We start from the raw sequence: 18,209 nt of genomic DNA on the forward strand, positions 1-18,209 counted from the left end.
ATGCTAGCTGTCATACTGAGTAGTTTTAAGCAGTAGGTATCTCTTTCATTAATTACCCAAATAAAAATGTAAGGTTACTTCTGATTCATTCCCTTTTATTTATACCTAATAGCTGAGATCAGAGATCAGAAGATGCAGGAACACACATTTAAAAAGGAGTAACAGGCCAGGTCTAGTGGCTCATGCCTGTAATCCCAGCACTTCAGGAGGCTGAGGCAGGCGGATCACTTGAGGGATCCCCTGAGCCCAGGAGTTCAAGACCAAGCTGGGCAACACTGAGAGACCCTGTCTCTACAAAAAAAATACAAAAACTAGCCAGGCATGGTGGCACGTGCCTGTAGTCCCAGTTACTTGGGAGGTTGAGGTGGGAGGATCACTTGAGGCTAGGAGATCGAGGCTGCAGTGAGCCAGGATGGTGCCAATGCACTCTAGCCTAGGTGACAGAGTTAAGACCCTGTCTCAAAAACAAATAAATAAATAAATAAAGGAATAACACAACTTTTATCATATCCCTTGCTTCATATTTTAACTGATTTAATTTTTAATCTAACATGACAAGCAGCACAGAAATGTTTAAATTATTACAAAAATTGACAAATTACTGTAATTCTTTTTCAGTCATATAATTTTCAGCTCAAATACCTTAGCAGTATCTTTTAGTATGCATTCCATAATTTATTCCTCAGTGGTTTTCATATTATCCAAAATATCTGGTAATCTATTTATTTGAAACTTAAAATAGAGGAAAATTTTATGATTCAAAGCAAGTTTGTTATGGCTAGTTGGTTTGACAATGGAGACTGGCTTTGTTAACTAGGAGATATTTTCTAAAAATTGAATAAGCTAAACCTTCATACTAACAGTTTTCACAAAAATATATTTTAAACACAAAAAACAATTGTAATAAAAATTCACAAAGCTATATTAAAATTAACAGTATTTCTATTTTCTCAACTGCTTCTGAATATATCAGATTTTAAAGAAAGTACCTATGAAGGGAGGGAGGGGAACTGATATAAGACATTTGATAAGTCTTGTGAAAGCCTTTTTGATATGCTTCCTAGAAGCTAAGAAAATAAATGGTTAAGCACTAGGTAACAAATCCTTTGGCAAGTTGGGTGGTTTCCATTCTTTTGCTTTCAATAAAACTGAAGGAGGACCTAACAGAAGCATTAACTAATGGATGCTTGATGATAAAATCACTAGTGATTTTTGACATATAACTTGGAAGATTTTGATATCACAAAATTTCCATTAGAATTAACTTATATATTTGAACATTTATGTCTAAGCACTTAAATTCTACAAAATCTCAAAATACGAACAGATTTGCCAAACACAAGAACTAATGAAGGAAGAGAGGAGACAGCTGCATTCATTTAAGAATAAATTTCTGATACAAAGTGAATTTAATCAAAATTTTAATCTATGTATGTTATTCTAATCAACTGTGCACCAATAATTGTAAAAATAACTCAAACCGTAAGTTATTTTTAACACTTAGAGCTTTATGGTCATAGGAAAAACATTTTAAATTTTGATTTATATTTCAATTTATTTACATATTATTGTGGCAGAAAAGTTTGACAGATGATCAATAAATGATTTGAAAGATAAAAATACATAACATTTGGATAAAATTCAAAGGGAGTAACAGATGGGACATAAATATTCAAAGAAAAAATAATTAAAATTCCCAATCATTAAGGGAGTTTGCTTTTATACTTTTAAATAATGACATTTAGATTCCATTAGATAAATTTAAAACTGATGTATTTTATTGAAATACTACAATATGCCAGAAATTCTGTATTTCTGGTCATCATTTAAATTTTTGCTTGAATAGTGCCACTATTTAAACTTTGCTAACAGAGTGTAGTTATCAACTTAAATATGTACAAAGGGGTACACAGTTTTTCAAACTGTAGGGAGCACAAGTAAAAATTCTGAAGTTCACTGTTCTAAGACAGACAAAGTTATAAGTAAGCCACATAGGAAGTGAAGACCATATTAACAGAGTAGCAAAAACATGACACTTCAATGTCAGTATCCCTCAACAGAGTGACAGCCCTGAGGGTGTGCATTTTTTTCTGGGTATTCCCACCATTAGTGCCCTAAACAGCCAATAGATTTTCATAACTGCTTACCATGTGGGGGAATAAATGGATGAAATGAATCAACGGTGAATACTTACATGTCAAAATACATTATTTAATAATGGGGAGTTATATACTAACATATTTATACTGTAACTCAAATACAAACCACAGAATTTAGACTCAGCTAGACACTAAGTCTATTAAATTACAAAAGAAAAGCCTTAGCACAGTTAAAAATCTGATTTATATTTTAACCAATAGATGGATGAAATTAAAATAACAAATATAGTACTGCCTTTTTCAAGAGATGCAACTAGTAACTAATCGTGAATAAGAGTTTGGCAAAAGAAGGGAGCAAATTTGAAATTACTTAGCCATCTTAGCTAAAAATGAAATCCCGCTTTAATAAATTTAGTTAAGATTCAAAGTCTTGGTCAGGCATAGTGGCTCATGCCTGAAAGCCAAACACTTTGGGAGGCCGAGGTGGGAAAATCACATGAGCTTAGGAGTTCGAGACCAGCCTGGACGACACAGTGAGACTTCGTCTCTTCTAAAAATAAGAAAATTAGCCAGACATGGTGGTGCATGCCTGTAGTCCCAGCTACTTGGGAGGCTGAGGCAGGAGGATCGCTTGACCACAGGAGTTCAAGGCTGCAGTGAGCTACGATCGTGCCACTGCACTCCAGCCTGGGTAACGGAGCAAGACTGTCTCAAAAAAAAAGAAAAGGGGAAAAAAAAAGATTCAAAGTAAAGCCAAAATCTTATATGATCAAAACTTAGTATTCGAAAAATACTAAATCTTCCATCAAACATTAAATTCTAATTCTTTTGTGAGTCAATGTTTTTCTAAGACTCTCAGTAAATGTCTAATTTTCTCCTCCAAGATGCAGAGAAGCCATCACCATCATCTGCCTGAACTATGTACTTTTTACTTCTCACATCAATGGAAGTAATAACCTGAAAAATCAATCACATCCTCCCATTGGTTTTGCCAGCCTGTATTCATTAAGAGGTGATATACCTACTGCCTAGGCACACTCTTATTAAGTGAAATGGTGAGCTTAAACTGTACCCTTGAGTTAATGCAGATTAAATATGCTTTGGTAACTCGCCACAATGCCAAATTAATACAATGTAAAAGGCTTGAGATATAATTGGCATACAATAAACTGCACATACTGAAAATGCACAATTTTGATAAATTTTGATGTACACAGAAATTTAACTTCTGAAAACCCTAATCTCCTTCTTTTGCCAAAAAGTTAAATAGGACTTTTGCTATTTGAGAAAAGTACTTACCTTCATGTAATTCACAATCTTAGCAAGAACACCAAACTTATATCCAGAGCTTCCTGACAAAGCTTTCAAGTTAAATGATCCATTGCTATGATCTGCAAATGAAGTTCAAAATAACATCGTCATATTATGTGTGATTATGACTCTTGAGCAGCTAAAATAATTTTAATGCTGGTAACATATTTCTTGAGTTTTTCATCTAGTATATTCTACCCTGTAAAATTCTGGTGAAAAATACACAATCTTTGAGTATATACATTAAAGTACCAATTTTCTCACTAAGGGTAGAAACAAAGTATAAATAACTTAAAACACCAAACCACAATTCTTTTATAAGTATCTTTATCACATTATTTTTTATTATATTTTTTGAGACCGGGTCACATTCCCATTGCCCAGGCTGAAGTTCAATGGCACAATCACAGCTCACTACACCCTCAACTTCCCAGGCTCAGGTGATTCTCCCACCTCAGCCTTCTGAGAGGCTGGGACTACAGGTGCACACCACCATGCCTGGCTAATTTTTTTATTTTTTGTAGAGATGGGGTTTCGCCATGTTGCCCAGGCTGGTCTCAAACTCCTGGACTCAAGAGATTCACCCATCTCAGCCTCCCAAAGTGCTGGGGTTACAGGTGTGAGCTACTGCACCAGGCCCCTTTCTCCTTTATCTCATTCTTATCTTAACTCTGATTAGACTCGCTCCATAATCAGAAGTACACTTTATTAAACAAGGAAACAATACAAACCTCAATCCCATCCATAAAGCTAACACAAGGAGTGGATTACTTCTGAGGGATGAAAAGTTCAATATACCACTTTCTACATCAATTTCTACTTACCAATTTAAGACCAAAAAAATAGGAATTAATGGAAACTAATAGAAAAAAGACATCACAATTATTTTAAAGTAAACTTTACAGATAAATTAGGAATAAAAAGCCACAGGCACTGCCACTGCATGAACATGGATGCTTACTTTAAAAAGCATCACAGCACTGCCCACCCACTTTGAGAAACACCCCCCTCTCCTTCTCTATCTGGTGTGGAAAACCCTGTACAAAAGATCATTTGTTTCAAAACATCTATCATTTTGTTGCATTCTTACAAGCAGAAACCCTAATGTCACCATTGCATCACAAATGCATTCCATTAGTCATAACCAGAAACAGTAAAAAATCCATCATAAATACTAGAAAAACATTTTAGAAGTACACATTCTATTAGCAAGGCATGGGATCAGATATTATAAAGTTCCCATGTGGCTGATCCACAAAGAGAGAGGTTAAGTAAAAGGGGAGAGGAGAACCAATCTCTGGCACCAGGTTGGTAATAATAATTTAAACAAAAGATTGCATTAGAACAACCACAAGTCAAATGTAACAATTGTCAGAGATCCAAAAGAACAGCTTCTAGATGGCAATACAATACTCCTTTGAGATTAGTGAAGTCTTTATTGAGTATCCTTTTTTGAGACTAAAATGAAACTTCATATGCAATCTTCCTTTAAAACTAACTTTGTTACAATCTTAATTAATTGGCACACTGAAGTCTACCATGTTTCCAAAAGTAACAATAACATTAAGAATGCCTTACAGTTGGGAGGCCCAGGTGGGCAGATCATGAGGTCAGGAAATCGAGACAATCCTGGCCAACATGGTGAAACCCCGTCTCTACCAAAAATACAAAAATTAGCTGGGCATAATGGCACGTGCCTGTAGTCTCAGCTACTTGGGAGAATCACTTGAACGAGAGAGTTGGAGGTTGCAGTGAGCCGAGATAGTGCCACTGCACTCCAGCCTGGCAACAGAGTGAGACTTTGTCTCAAAATTAAAAAAAGAATGCCTTATAGGTGCTTTTCCATTCACTGTTTCAATTATGAAATATTACCTACGTAGTTCATTTTCCCAAGGTGTTCAGCACATCTGTAATAAAAGTAACCAATATTTATTATCTGCTAAACACTATGGCAAATATTCATACGTAATCCCTCCCAAAAAATCCAACTTAAGAAGTATTACTGTCCCCTTTTAAATATAATAAAATTGAGGGTAGTAAGCAGCAGAGTATAGATTCAAATCCAGTGTAAACCCTGTGATACACAGCCTTTACACAGATTACTCCATCTGAAACTGGCCATTTTGTCAAAGTACAGAAATCTGTGACTGCACATTTAATGCTTCCTTGTTTAAATTTAGTAAAATAATATTAAGCTTACCCCACGCAACTGTATAAACAACTGGGAAGACTATGAAAAAAGAGATGACAATGTGTTAAGGACAAACACCACACAAATGGCCAATTATGAATCACAAACAGTTGTGCTTATGAGACATGATGCTTATGTCTCTGGCATCTACTACTAACTCAATGTCAAGCTTAGTAAACACTCAATAAATATTTGTGGAATGAATGGCTATAATACAGATATTTCTATGCATTCCTTTATGGCCCCAGAAACTAATGTACCCATTCATCTATAATTTTATTTTATTTATTTTATTTTATTTTATTTGAGATGGAGTCTCACTCTGTTGCCCAGGCTGGAGAGCAGTGGTGTGATCTCAACTCACTGCAACCTCTGCCATTCAGGTTCAAGCAATTCTCCTGCCTCAACCTCCTGAATAGCTGGGATTACAGGAGACTGCCACCGTGCCTGGCTAATTTTTGTACTTTTAGTAGAGATGGGGTTTCACCATCTTGGCCAGGCTGGTCTTGAACTCCTGACCCTGTGATCCACCCAACTCAGCCTCTCAAAGTGCTGGGATTACAGGCATGGGCCACCGCTCCCAGCCTTCATCTATAATTTTAAAAAAGAAGTCTACATAGCATGTACCTGGTCTGCTGCTGTTGTTAACAGCCACTCCCATAATTAAAAACCTTCATTCTGTTGTGCTTAGACCATAACTCTAAATAATACACAGTAACTAAAAATACTCTGTCTCTAAAGAGCCAACCTGGAGATCACTTTGCCATTTACATTTTAGAGACTATTTTTTGAATGCAGGTAGTATATTTACCTAAACGAGCCCTCTTCCAACTTGCAGAGCTAAAAGCCAATTATTTTCCTTCATAATTCCTCCTAAATCAAACCACCACATGGAAATAATCACTTCCAGAGTGCAAAAATTATATATGGAACAAGTAATGAAAGAAAAGGAAGAACAAGAAAAGAAAAATTTATAAGATTTTATGCACACTTCCTGAAGGAAATATCAGGCTGGCAAACCTGGACTGTTTGTTTCCTAGGTTACTACCTTTCCCGACATTATCTTCCAGCCCTAGCACTGAAGTATTCACCGAAGGATCTGAAATTTTATAATGAAACACTAAAGAATCATCAATTTGTTAGTAACTCACAAATTCCTATATAGGAATTTAGCTTAAGAACAAAAAAATAAAGGAGAAGGGATGACAGTTGATACCCCAGACAGCTCTATTCAAGTTTATGAATGATTTACTCTTAAGGGTGGCAAGACTTAATGCAAATGAACATAGAGGAAACTGTCAGCTCCATTGTGGTTCAACCAATAGAAGCACAGCTCCATCTTGGCTGTGCACTAGACTGCATTACAAACAGACGATACCATCGCTTCAGCAGCATCCTCTCAGACAAGAGGTAGGTTTATATGATCTTTTTTATTTAGTGGTACATGTCCTTATGATGCAATAGGAAAATATTTTACCCTGAAAAATCAACCAGAAAGCTTTGCTCCTACTAAATATCAAGAAAAAGCAATGTATTCGTTTCACCGCTTGGTAGGATTTTATTATGAAAATATGAAGACTGCCTTGTGCTATTTGATAAGCACCCTTACCATCTGTGCCTTAATGGAAAATTCATTACATTTTACATGAACCTGATCTATATCCAGACCTTAGAGTAAACCATAGCTTTTTATTTTAACTGGTTACTTGCTAATTTCATTTTCTCTGAGCGATTTCATTTCTGCAGTTTGGTCTGTCTTAACAAAGGATTTTTCTTAAAGAAAAACCCAGATCAAAAGCGAATTCCAGACTAAAGCTTTCTGATTCTATGTGCAAATGATATTGGCTGCTAAAAAATAGTTACTTATAAGAAAGTTTGTTATATTTTTTAGAATATGAGAAAATAGTTCAAAATTATTTTTATTTTACTTTGAATGTAGATGCAGAGAATGCCAAGAAATTATCATAATTTTAATTTTTATATAAAAGATCATAAAAGGTATCACTATATGGGCTGCATTATACTACACTGAACAGATAATTTACACAGCTTCAGACTTCCTTAACATTTAATTAAAGTAATTCTTCGCTGTGAAATTTCTCTCTCGTAATATAAAGTCATGCTATTAAACAAAAACCTTCTTAAATAGCCTTTCATTTTTGATATCAATTTATCACACCATTTAAATATAATGTTGAAGTCATTCTTAAACTGATCCTCAAAATAAATACAAAGTAAGTCCTTTTGATAAACTGCATTTTAAAATAAAAATATGTCCTAAGAAGAACTGGTTAAGAAAGGAGAGTAAGTACCTTTCTAGGTAACAAGATTATCTTCGTGGCTCAGAGCAATCGTTCATGTCTATTAAAAATTAATATTAACTGCTGACCAAATTTCTAATTTTATACAATTCAAGCATGAAAATTTAGTTATTTACTAGATGTTAGAACTCCAGGATACATACTATATCTGACCTAAAGAGCCAGCTTCTGTCCTTTTACCTTGCTGGTAAGTTTATTTAATCTTTAAAGAGTTTTTGTTTTTTTTTTTCTTCATAATTTCTATTCCTTTTCTTAGTCGGCATTCAGCTAGCCTGAGCAAAGTATCCCCTGCAAAACCCAAAGGTTGCTGTAATAAGATACTAGATCTGTCCAGGTTCAGCACAGTAGGGTTAATTATCTAGAAACCATTTGTGCTTGCTACAGAAAGTACAGAAGCACTAAACAAAAGTCTCAGATAAAATAAAAATAACTTTGTCAAATAAAACAGTTAACTTACAAATCAAATTTCAGGTAAACTGTAAACAGAAACCCCTACCACCCACATTGTTTTAACACTCTATCATCAGCCTGCATTTTGCTTGGAATATGTCTATTGTTAGCACAGATGGAGGCTCACTGCTGTTTCACCAAACTGACTGGAGACATGGCCTAAGTTCCAGAGCTTAAATTAAGTGAGTTGCTCTATATTTACAGGCTATTAGGATTAACTGATCACATTTCAAAGTGATATGCTTAAAAGCACCTAAGAATTCAATTCAAAGGCTTTTACCATAAATACAGCAAAAACATAACTTTATTCTCATCTGGCAACCCAAAGATTCCAGAACAGTTCCAAGTCCCATCCCCATCAACACTGCACTGGGGCCTTTGGGAGTAAACATATCAAATGGGAGTAAACATATCAAAATGGGAGTAAACATATCAAATGGGAGTAAACATCCCAAAATTAACATAAAACAAAACTAAAACACATACGCTAAAAAAAATTATGTGATTTACTTTAAAGCTCCCCATTCCTGTAATCAAATTTTAAGGCATGGGTAGGGAAGTCCAGAAAAAGATTGTTTTCCTTTTTTTATATACACCATTTTCTCTTGCTTTTCATAAAGAATGTTTACAGCATTTGCTTAATATAAACTTACATTTTAATTTCAAAACTAAGTCGCAGGATAGGAGAAAATCCTAATGATGTATTTCTCTTTTTTGGCGGGGGGACGGAGTCTCACTCTATCGCCCAGGCTAGAGTGCAGTGATGCAATCTTGGCTCACTGCAACCTCTGCCGCCCAGGTTCATGAGATTCTCCTGCCTTGGCTTCCTGAGAAACTGGGATTACACACACCTGCCACCACAACTGGCTAATTTTTGTGTTTTTAGCAGACAGGGAGTTTCGCCATGTTGGTCAGGCCAGTCTTGAACTTATGACCTCAGGTGATCTGCCTGCCTCGGCCTCCCAGAGTGCTAGGATTACAGGCCTAATGGTATATTTCTTTCTGCATGCTTAATTATGCCTAATCCATGAAAGTAAGATTTAGCCTTTACCCTAAATTAAACATCAAAAGTTACTAGAGCTCTACCACACTTTGAAAGAACATGCCACACTAAATTTAAGGTGGAAAATGACTCCATATTAGAGCGTTTACTTTTTTCAGATATGCCCAGAAGCTAACAATCAATGAATGTTTTGAGCCGCTCGGTTATCAATACACTCACAAGACAAATCATCATCATTTACAACATAAACCTGACCTATACACTTTCTTAAACTGCTTAGACACTTCCAGCAAAGCATGTAAGTGCCTTTGGAGGTGGCCTATGGTGCTACCTATAGTCATTATTACAAGCGTAATTTGTTTTGGTTTGGTTTTTTTGAGACAGGGTCTCACTCTATCACCCAGGCGGGAGTGCAATGGAGAAATCACAGCTCACTGCAACCTCAACCTCCTAGGCTCAAGCTATCCCCCCACCTGAGCCTCCCAAGTAGCCGAGACTACAGGCGCAGGCTATCATGCCCAGCTAATTTTTATTTTTGTAGAGACAGGGCCTCCCCACACTGCCCAGGCTGGTCTGAAACTCCTGGGCTTGGCCAGGCGCGGTGGCTCATGCCCGTAATCCCAGCACTTTTGGGAAGCCAAGGTGGGTGGATTACCTGAGGTCAGGGGTTCAAGACCATCCTGGCCAACATGGTGAAACCCCATGTCTACTAAAAATACAAAAATTAGCTGGGCGTGATGGTACATACCTGTAATCCCAACTATTCGGGAGACTGACGCAGGAGAGTCACTTGAACCAGGATGCAGAGGTTGCAGTGAGTCAAGATTGTGCCACTGCCATCCAGCCTGGGTGACAGAACGAGACTCTGTCACAAACCAAAAACAAACTCCTGTGCTCAAGTGATCCTCCTGCCTCAGCCTCCCAAAGTGTGGGGGTTAAGGCATAGGCCACAGCACCCAGCCAAGCATAATTATTAAAAGCATTTTTATGTGTGAATAAAGTATACAGTCTAACAAAAATGACAGTGTTTCCTAATCCCAATTTGAATTTTTTGGAATCCAGAATACTCAATAAATGTATTAAATAGATACATAAACAACACGCTTTTTTTAACTGAAAGTAAGTTTATTAAGAAAGCAAAGGAATACTCAGCAGCACTTTAGAAGTTTTATTAGGCTAACGTTTTGTATTACAGTGCATGAAATAAGTCAATATTGATAGCTGATTTAACTAGATGTGTTACACTTTGAAAGCACAAAGGGATTTTATCTTTTTGAATTAAAGGAGAAAAGCCAAAAAAAAAAAAAGGAAAGGAATAAAAGAATGGTTACTCCATACTACTCCATAAGCATGAATAAAAGAATGGTTACTCCATACTAATCCATATCGTTGGCTAACAATAGACTTTTAAGAGAGCCAAGAATAAGGAATAGTGCTTTTTATTTCTCCTTTTAAAATAGATGATTTATTTTGGTTTCAAATAAATAATATATTTAAATTGTTGAAAAAACAAAAGAACACAAGGCACAGGTTAAGAAGCCTCAAACATATCCCTGTGCCTCACTCTCCTCCCGATGGATCCCCATCCACACCATCATTGTGATTAATTTCTTGTAGGTCTTTCCAAGATTTCTGTGCAGATACAAGCAAATAAGAGTATATATTTTCCCTTTTCCTATATACACTATCCTACACCTTGTTCTTTTCACTTAAGAACATATCCTAAATACCTTTCCTAAAACTCAGTTACCTATGATTCAATTGTGTGAATAAACTATATTAATTTAACCAGAAGAATAGCTCATTAATGGATACAAGTTAAACCTCAAATAACTGAACTTAGTTATTTATCTGTCTGCCTTCCTGACTGCCTCTTTCTATTTATTTTTGAGGTAAGGGGACCTGAAAATATTTTAAGCAGTTCACTTATACCTCAAAAGTAGATGAGATATCTCTTTTTTGGAAATGGGAGTTTCACTCTTGTTGCCCACGCTGGAGTGCAATGTGCATTTTCCTTCAAAATGCAGGAAAAAAGGAGGCAAGTCCATCCAGAGAGGTGAAGTGACTTACCAAGCAAACCTAAGAAAACAAAAACCTTAGAAAACATAATTTTATCAACCCCAAAGATTTTATTAAGAAAACAAAAAAATTTAAGGAATTATATTGTTATGGCTTTGAGTTTGGGGTGTGACAATAATATTGTGGTTATGTTTAAAAATAGAGTCCTCACCATTGGGAGATATATATTGAAATATTTCTAGGTAAACGATGCCTTGAATTTGCTTTAAAACAACCAATGGGGTGGAAGCAAACGGGTACAGGTAGAGATGGGCCAAGAGCTGATGAATGAAGTTGCATTATAAGTACATGGGAGGCCAGGCGCAGTGGCTCACGCCTGTAATCCCAGCACTTTAGGAGGCCGAGGAAGGTGGATCTCAAGGTCAGGAGTTTGAGACCAGCCTGACCAACATGGTAAAACCCGTTTCTACTAAAAATACAAAAATTAGCCAGGTGTGGTGGCACACGCCTGTAATCCCAGCTACTCAGGAGGCTGAGGCAGGAGAATCACTTGAACCCAGGAGGGGGAGGTTGCAGTGAGCTGAGATTGCATCATTCATTGCACTCCAGCCTGGGCGACAGAGCAAGACTCTGCCTAAAAAAAAAAAAAAAAGACAGTACATGGGATACTCTGGTTTCTCTCCAGATCATATAAATCTCTCACCTTTTACTAAAGATTTCTTTGGAGAGTAATAATTCTAAGTCTTAACCCAATTTTTGAGGCCCTGCATCTGCAAGGCTAGTAAGAAAGAAAAAAAAAAAAGTACATGGGGTTCATACTACTTTGTAGTTTTTGTTAAATGAAACACTCTCACACAAAAGGTATCTCCAGAATTTACAAAAATATTTGGTACACATTAGGTAATCAATAAACATTTGTTATAAAAATAAAATCCTGTTTACAACTATGTAGTAAAGGAAAAGCATACAGAATGACAACCAATAAATTAATGAAGTAGAACTACATTTTTTCTCTTATTTCCAAAATGTTCTTAGTGCAGAGGTTATCTTATAATTTTTAAAACTAAATGTTAAAATATTTGTTAGAGATCAAGACAGTAAAAACTAATTTAGTTCCTCATTACTATAGTTCCATACTGACAAATCTTTGATTCTAACAGTCCCCATTTAAGAGCTAACAAGTACCAGGTCAACAAGAGCTAAACTTAATTCAAGAATACTGAAACTTGAACTCACTAGCTTCTTTTGTGAAATGGAATAATAACTGACACCTTTGGGAGGGCTGAATTTGTCTTTTTTAAATATTTATGTCTATGGGTCACTCAGGTATACGAAACACTTAAGACTATCATTTATAACCCCAAGATTAGGGTCTCTTCACAGACCACTCTAACCTAAAATTTTATTATCCTCATTCTGAAAATTGGCATTATTTGGTTTTCTTTCTCTACTATTTTTCACTCAGCCACTATTTCTGATTCAGATCACCTGTCATCGAAGTTTAAAGAAGGGGAAACGGGAGACAGAAATACACTGAACCAAAAAGGTAAGAAGAATCCACAAGGCTAATGATAAAAGCTTTTCCAGGGGCAGTCTGAAGAACATAACCTTAAAACGCCAAGGTTTTTTGTAGATAACAGCTCACTGACCACTGCTTTAATCAAGTTTTAAACCAATTCAGCTGCCTTTTCCCCTTCCATTAGCAGTTAATTTCAGTATATGAATTTTTTTTTTTTTTTTTTTGAGAAACGGTTTCATTCCCATTGTCCAGGCTAGAATGCAGTGGCACGATCTTAGCTCACCACAACCTGCGCCTCCCTGGCTCAAGCAATCTTCCCGGCTTAGCCTCCCAAGCAGCTGGGACCTACAGGCACACACCACCACGCCTGGCTAATTTTTGTATGTTTTGTAGAGACGGGTTTCGCCATGTTGACCAGGCTGGTCTTGAACTCCTGGGCTCAAGTGATCTGCCCACATCACTCTCCCAAAGTGTTGGGATTACAGGCGTGAGCCACCATGCCTGGCCTGAATCTTAAATATACATATTCATCTAGCAAATAATATATATTAAAAAACAGGGTATGGTTGACTAAGGATGTTGGCCCAGATATACAAAAAAATTCAAAACTACCATTTAGGCATTAATTAAGGAAGATTCATGTTGCCTATACAAATTTACTAAGAAATCTTAGTACTGAGATTTGAATTAACAGATCTGTAGTTTGCTACATAAATTCATTTTCTACCTTTTTTATAGATTCAAAAGAGCAATATAAGAAGTGGAATCTCTAAGAATGGCTTCCAGCCACTGGAATGAAACCACTACCTCTGTTTATCAGTACCTTGGTTTTCAAGTTCAAAAAATTTACCCTTTCCATGACAACTGGAACACTGCCTGCTTTGTCATCCTGCTTTTATTTATATTTACAGTGGTATCTTTAGTGGTGCTGGCTTTCCTTTATGAAGTGCTTGACTGCTGCTGCTGTGTAAAAAACAAAACCGTGAAAGACTTGAAAAGTGAACCCAACCCTCTTAGAAGTATGATGGACAACATCAGAAAACGTGAAACTGAAGTGGTCTAACACTCTACAGAAGATGAACAAAATCTCTGAAAGCAGCTCAACCTCTTCTGAGAAAAAAAATATATTCTGAGGCCAACTGTTGCTACAAAACAAATTCTGACTGAATGGTTAAAACATTTCTAGTAGAAGGGGAAAAAAAAGCTAAATATGCACTGTTTGTGTGTATAGCCATTTCATTAAATATACAGTAAAACTTCATGAATGTGAATTTACTAATCTGTTTAATACTGACACTTCAAAAACTGGATAAAAGATTCCTAGAGTTCAATATTAAGCAGCAAAAGATAAGCTGCAAAAGACAAGCAAGGCTAATGATGCTAAAATGATTTTATAACTAACCAATTCATGTAGACAAAAAATAGTGTGTTGGTAACAAAAAGGCTATTTAAAACATGTTTCTAAGTCTGAAGTAAAATACTTCCACTTATATATATAAAGTTCCTGTTGATTAAAAAGTAGTATTTTCTAATTTACTGAAAACAACTTGTATAAATATATAACGACTTGAGTTTTATGTAGGATTAGTACGAAAAAGTCTCAAAATAATAAAAAATGCCACAAGTATATTTGCACAAAATTCTCACAAAACTGACTTACTGTTTAGTTAGAAATGCATGATATAGGAAAGGCCTAGTCTATTTTCAAACTAAAACTTACTACTATACCCCTTCATTTCCTGAGTTTGTTCTTTCATTTTACCTCTCTTATTTATACTCTCAAAGGCTAAGATAACCAAGGCAGAAAGACTGCCCTCCCCGCCCCCAAAAAAGGTCAAAAGATAGGGCCACTCAACACCTGGTGAAATATGGCAGTTTTATTTCTTGGAATTCCAAGGGCTATATAGATATTTTGTGACCCTAACACTATTTTGCTATCACCCATGAGCAAACAAAAGCATGCTCTTAACCACTATACTACCCCTAAGTCAGAAATGCCACTCCTGGAAATGTATCCTAAGCACTTAGTTCAAATGTACAAGCTCAAGGTACAAAGATTTTTTACAACGGCATTACACAAAATAACAAAAAATTGAAAATAACTAAGACTTTAACTAAATGTGGCACATCAACTTAATGAATTATTAAAAAGCAACTGAAGGCCAGGCACAGTGGCTCATGCCTGTAATCCCAGCACTTTGGGAGGCCAAGGCAGATGGATCACAAGGTCAGGAGCTCAAGACCAGCCTGGCCAAAATGGTGAAACCCCGTCTATACTAAAAATACAAAAGTTAGCCGGGCATGGTGGTGGGCACCTATAATCCCAGCTACTCGGGAGGCTGAGGCAGGAGAACTGCTTGAACCCAGGAGGCAGAGGTTGCGGTGAGCCGAGATGATGCCAATGCACTCTAGCCTGGGTGACAGAGCAAGACTCCGTCTCAAAAAAAAAAAAAAAAAAAAAAGGAACCGAAAAGTCTGGCAAGATAGAAAAGTATTTAAAAGTAAAAAATAAATTCAGCATATAAAAGTTTTAATACAATTATTGATATTATAAATATACGCATGAGTAAGGTTTGAAAACAAATATGGAGAATTAGAATAGCTGGTATATTAAGAGGGCTGTGGGGACAAAAAAAAGCACTAGGTATTATAAAAGACTTTTTTTAAATCTCTATTACTGATGGAATTTTTTGTGTGCAATAAATAACTGTGTGGTGAAGAGAGGAAATCTGTTCTTTTCAATTTAAAGAATATCGGCTGGGCGCGGTGGCTCATGCCTGCAATCCTAGCAGTTTGTGAGGCCGAGGCAGGTGGATCACCTGAGGTCAGGAATTCGAGACCAGCCTGGTTGACATGGTGAAACCCCATCTCTACTAAAAATACAAAAAAATTAGCCAGACATGGGAATGGGGCCCCTGTAATCCCAGCTACTTGGGAGGCTGAGGCAGGAGAATCACTTGAACCTGGGAGGCAGAGGTTGCAGTGAGCTGAGATCATGCCATCGCACTCCAGCCTGAACAACAAGAGTGAAACTCCATCTCAAACAAACAAAAGAATCTTAACTGCCGGTCTGAAATAACTTTTCCACAAAGTATTTTTTATATTTATTCTCACATTAGAAACAAACACAAATAATATAACCAACTTTAAAAGGATTTATGAAGCTTGGGTATATAAAATACTTTGGAAACCAGGAACTGAGCACTGTTAAAACCATATACATTTTCACGAACGTTGGATTTTTGGCAATAGATGGTAAGTATACAAGTCCTTTAATAATCAGATTGTTTAATAGTGTACATTACCAACTTTCTCCCCCACCCTATCCTGTAATTATTTAGTCATCCAACAAATATTTACTGAGTGCTTACTACATGTCAGCAATTAGGCCAGATACTGAGGGCAGAGTGGCAAACAAGGAACCACATCACTACAATGGAGCACACTGGGAGCTCTGTCAAAAAGAGTAGTGCTATGGGAACTCAAAGGTTATACAGTGAATTCACACTGAAGAATGAGAATAATATGACTTTAAAGCTGAAACTTAAAAGAACAGGACAGAACCAAAAGAGGGTAGGAGGTAAGAAAGAATATTCCAGGAAGAAGAAATAATACGAATAAAAGCCAAGAGGCAAGAGAGAATAAAGCATGTTGGAGGAGCTACAAGTCAGTATCACTAGGACAGAGTACAAGGAGAACAGTATGATACCACACCTAAGAGATAATTAGAGGCCAGATGAGGCAGGCACGCAGGCTGCAGTAAAACATGGACTTTATCTGAAAAACAGTAACAATCAGCTTGAGCTGAAAGCAACATGATCTAATGAGAAAAATCACAGCTGTATGAAGAATGAACACTAAAGCAGCTAAACCAGGAGACCTGGTCAACAGCTAACCTAGCAATCCAATGACTGTGGCCTGAACTAGAGTGGCATGGTAGCCTTTAGTTGTTACACCCAATATTTCCAGCTCTCTTCATTAAGGAAAGCATTCACTTCGGAGCCCCCTATGGCTGGGAACATAACTCTGGCCAATGAGTGACTTGTGACTAATTCTGGCCAATGAGCTGTGAGAGGATGTGACATGTGTCACCTCCAGGCCACAGCACTTAACTGCTAGTGCAAGCTCTTCCAGAGTTAGTTTTCCTGCTAGCACAGAACTCACAAACATTTGAGCTTCCAGCTGTTCTGTCAGCCTGGGTCCTTGAGTGACTATAACTAGCTAAGACTTCTACCAATTCATGATAAACATGTAGTATGAAGGAGAAACAAGCTTCTGTTGTTTTAAGAAACTGAGATTTTTGGGATTGTTACCACAACACAGTTTATCCTACCCTGACTGTTAGGGAAAACCCTGGCCAACCAAAGAGAAGTAAAACCCTACAAGGGCTCTTCCTGCTGTCGAATGGGACCTGTTTGTGGGGAAGATGAAATTCGCTACCCAATATCTGTAGCCTAAACTACAAAATGCAAAGACATTCTTGAGCAGGTCAAAGGCTCAAGTGGCTTAAGCCTGAGAGTGGCTATGTTAATGTTTAAAACAGTTTTTACATTTTTGTTTACGATGAGTTAATTCTATGTATATTTCATTGGAACGACATATAAACCTAATATATATTATAAGAATGACAGGCCTACTTTGATTTTTAAAAAAGCTTTGCTTCCAAATCAGTTATAAAACAGCTTGTAGGATGTGTAAAAAATTAACATCAATAAAAATTATTATTGCTACAATTTGAAGTAGCTAAATAATTTCAGCTGTGAATTAAGTTCCACTGACATTGTTTAAAAGATAATAATATAAGAGTAAACTAAACCCAAAGCAAGCAGAAGGAAGGAAATAATGAATACTGATGTGGAAATAAAACAAACAAACAAACAAAAACCAAAACAGAAAAGCCAATGAAACCAAAGGTTGGTTCTTTGAAAAAAATCAACAAAATTGATGAACCTTTAGCTAGACTCATCAAGAAAAAAAGGAGAAAAGACAAATTCCTAAAATCAGACATGAAAGAGGACACTGGGTGCGGTGGCTCAGGCCTGTAATCCCAGCACTTTGGGAAGCTGAGGCAGGCAGATCACCTGAGGTCAGGAGCTCAAGACTAGCCTAGCCAACATGGCAAAACCCTGTCTCTACTAAAAATACAAAAATTAGCTGAGCATGGTGGCACACACCTGTAATCCCGGCTACTCTGGGGGGCCTGAGCGACAGAGCAAGACTCCGTCTCAAAAAAAATGAGAGGGGATATCACTACTGACTTTATAGATATCAAAAGGATTATAAGGGAATACTTTGA

General features: G+C 36.7%; 2 protein-coding genes and 1 non-coding gene across 7 annotated transcripts in view; 2 read left to right on the forward strand and 1 right to left on the reverse strand.

Moving 5' to 3' along the window:
- GTF2E2 (general transcription factor IIE subunit 2) overlaps nucleotides 1–18,209 on the reverse strand; it is a 102,213-nt gene that overhangs the window by 53,103 nt on the left and 30,901 nt on the right. For all 4 annotated transcript variants that reach the window (XM_055348345.1, XM_019032324.3, XM_063709185.1 and 1 more), the window contains one exon: nucleotides 3,399–3,490. In XM_055348345.1, the coding sequence (XP_055204320.1) occupies nucleotides 3,399–3,490 (92 nt within the window). The remainder of the gene's footprint in view (nucleotides 1–3,398; nucleotides 3,491–18,209) is intronic.
- SMIM18 (small integral membrane protein 18) lies at nucleotides 6,882–15,075 on the forward strand. Of its 2 annotated transcripts, none has more exons than XM_055348356.2 (3): nucleotides 6,882–7,011; nucleotides 12,878–12,940; nucleotides 13,652–15,075. In XM_055348356.2, exon 3 carries the CDS (start codon nucleotides 13,689–13,691, stop codon nucleotides 13,974–13,976), a length of 288 nt encoding a protein of 95 aa, XP_055204331.1. In that variant the 5' UTR covers nucleotides 6,882–7,011; nucleotides 12,878–12,940; nucleotides 13,652–13,688; the 3' UTR covers nucleotides 13,977–15,075. The 2 variants fall into 2 exon arrangements, with proteins under 2 accessions (XP_055204331.1, XP_018887870.1); XM_019032325.4 differs by having other exon boundaries at nucleotides 6,952–7,011; nucleotides 12,860–12,940.
- LOC115935748 (U5 spliceosomal RNA) lies at nucleotides 12,060–12,173 on the forward strand. Its single transcript, XR_004071351.1, has one exon. It is a non-coding gene; the product is annotated as a U5 spliceosomal RNA (small nuclear RNA).

The sequence above is a fragment of the Gorilla gorilla genome, chromosome 7, assembly GCF_029281585.2.
Source record: "Gorilla gorilla gorilla isolate KB3781 chromosome 7, NHGRI_mGorGor1-v2.1_pri, whole genome shotgun sequence".
In the NCBI taxonomy this organism is placed as follows: Eukaryota; Metazoa; Chordata; class Mammalia; order Primates; family Hominidae; genus Gorilla; species Gorilla gorilla.